Below are 1,591 nucleotides of genomic sequence, written 5' to 3'. Positions count from 1 at the left end.
CACACACACACACAAAGCAAAGTACCAACCACACAAAGGGGCAGCAGTTGAGCCCCAAGCAATCATTACGAAGAGAAGGGGGATAAGTACACACACACTCACACACACAGAGAGCGAGGAGGCATGTTACTTGGCCACGATGCTCATGACACAGCCGCCACTGCAAACAACGCCACCAGAAGCAGCGGTGCATGCACCCACACAGGACTGACGCTGCTGTCCGTATTCTTCGTGTCCTTCACGTTCTCGGTCTCAGTAACGGTGGTGGAAGGGTTGCTGTCTGTGGCCTCACTAGCACCAGTACTCGTGGAAGCAGGTCCTGATAAGTTCTGTGTCTCCGCTGGTTCAGTACCGGCTTCACCAGCGATCGACGTGGCATCAGCTGCGGTGGAATCAGTTTCACCATTTACAGCATCTGTGAGCCGTGGGCCTTTCTTATCGTTGGTGGGTGCCTGATCGCTACCCTTTAGTTTCGTTTTTGTGCTCACCTCATTGGAGGGATGGCTGACTGTACTTTGAGATATCGCTTCCAAGACACCGTCACTGGCTTTGCCGCCTTGACCGCTACCTGAGAGAATTTCTCGTGCCCGCTGCTTTCCAGGAGGTGTCGTCTGCTGCGATACATGTGTAGATTCCAACCCACCGAGTTGTTTTTGGTCCTGATCATTGGAATCTTTATCCCCTTTTCTCTTCCCCTTAGTCTGTGGATCCAACAAGTTCCCTGCACCCCTGGACTCCGTACTCAAGTCCGTGCTTAATGTTCCACTGGTGCTAAGCCCACCGCCCTGTCCAGTGGTCCCTCCCGTAGGAGACGACGTTGTGCTGCATTTCTGCGGAGAGGTTAAGCACTCTTCGTTCGCAGGCTGACCAGTAGGGCCAGGAGGACATCCAGTAATATGTCCCTCACACTCGGCACCCCTTTGAAGATTTTCATCCTCCCTTCCTGGCAATTTCGGCTGAGGTTGCGCCTGTGGAAGAACACAAGGTGTCTCAGAACCCGCACACGTCGAATCAATGGATTTGTTGGTGCCGGACACAACATCGCTTCGCACATTAGTGTCACGTGGACTCTCCGGGCCTACAGAAACGATCCTCTGCCCATTCGGGCACTCAGAGACGTTCTCAGGCTTCACACATGTCGTAACCGCGGCTTCGGTGCCGCTACCATCAGCGAGCACAGAAGAACAAGGAACCTCTTGAGGCTTGCATGTAACTCCACCACGCTGCACAACAGCTTCAGGCAGAGTGACAGGCGAAGAAAGCTTGCAAGCCTCGTCCTTTTCATCCTTGCAAGGCGGAGAAAGAGTGCCGTCCTTGCATCTCTCCGACACAGGAGCACCACCTTTGCAACCATCAGACACCACAGCATTGCCGCCAGCATCGACGCAACGGCACCCCTTCTCACCACCCTTACCGCAAGGTGGAGGGCACAGCCCAGCAGCAGCCCCTGGTAGACCGCCTTCTGCAGCCGAGGAAAGCTGTTCAACAGCACTTCCGGACGAATCAGTGATTCGATCTTCACCCGCCTCACACCCGCAGGCGCACCACGCACACAGCGCACACACAAGCAGCACGCAGCGCATCGTCATCA

At 55.1% G+C, this 1,591-nt stretch overlaps 1 protein-coding gene across 1 annotated transcript; it reads right to left on the bottom strand.

Moving 5' to 3' along the window:
* Nucleotides 1–143: 143 nt before the first annotated feature.
* Nucleotides 144–1,589, bottom strand: DQ04_19771000 (hypothetical protein; the record flags this gene model as incomplete). The annotated part of the gene is made up of 1 exon (XM_009317854.1): nt 144–1,589. One exon carries the CDS (start codon nt 1,587–1,589, stop codon nt 144–146), a length of 1,446 nt encoding a protein of 481 aa, XP_009316129.1.
* Nucleotides 1,590–1,591: the final 2 nt, after the last annotated feature.

This window comes from Trypanosoma grayi, assembly GCF_000691245.1.
Source record: "Trypanosoma grayi strain ANR4 Tgr_1977_V1, whole genome shotgun sequence".
In the NCBI taxonomy this organism is placed as follows: Eukaryota; Euglenozoa; class Kinetoplastea; order Trypanosomatida; family Trypanosomatidae; genus Trypanosoma; species Trypanosoma grayi.
This window is presented reverse-complemented; position numbering and strand designations above follow the sequence as displayed.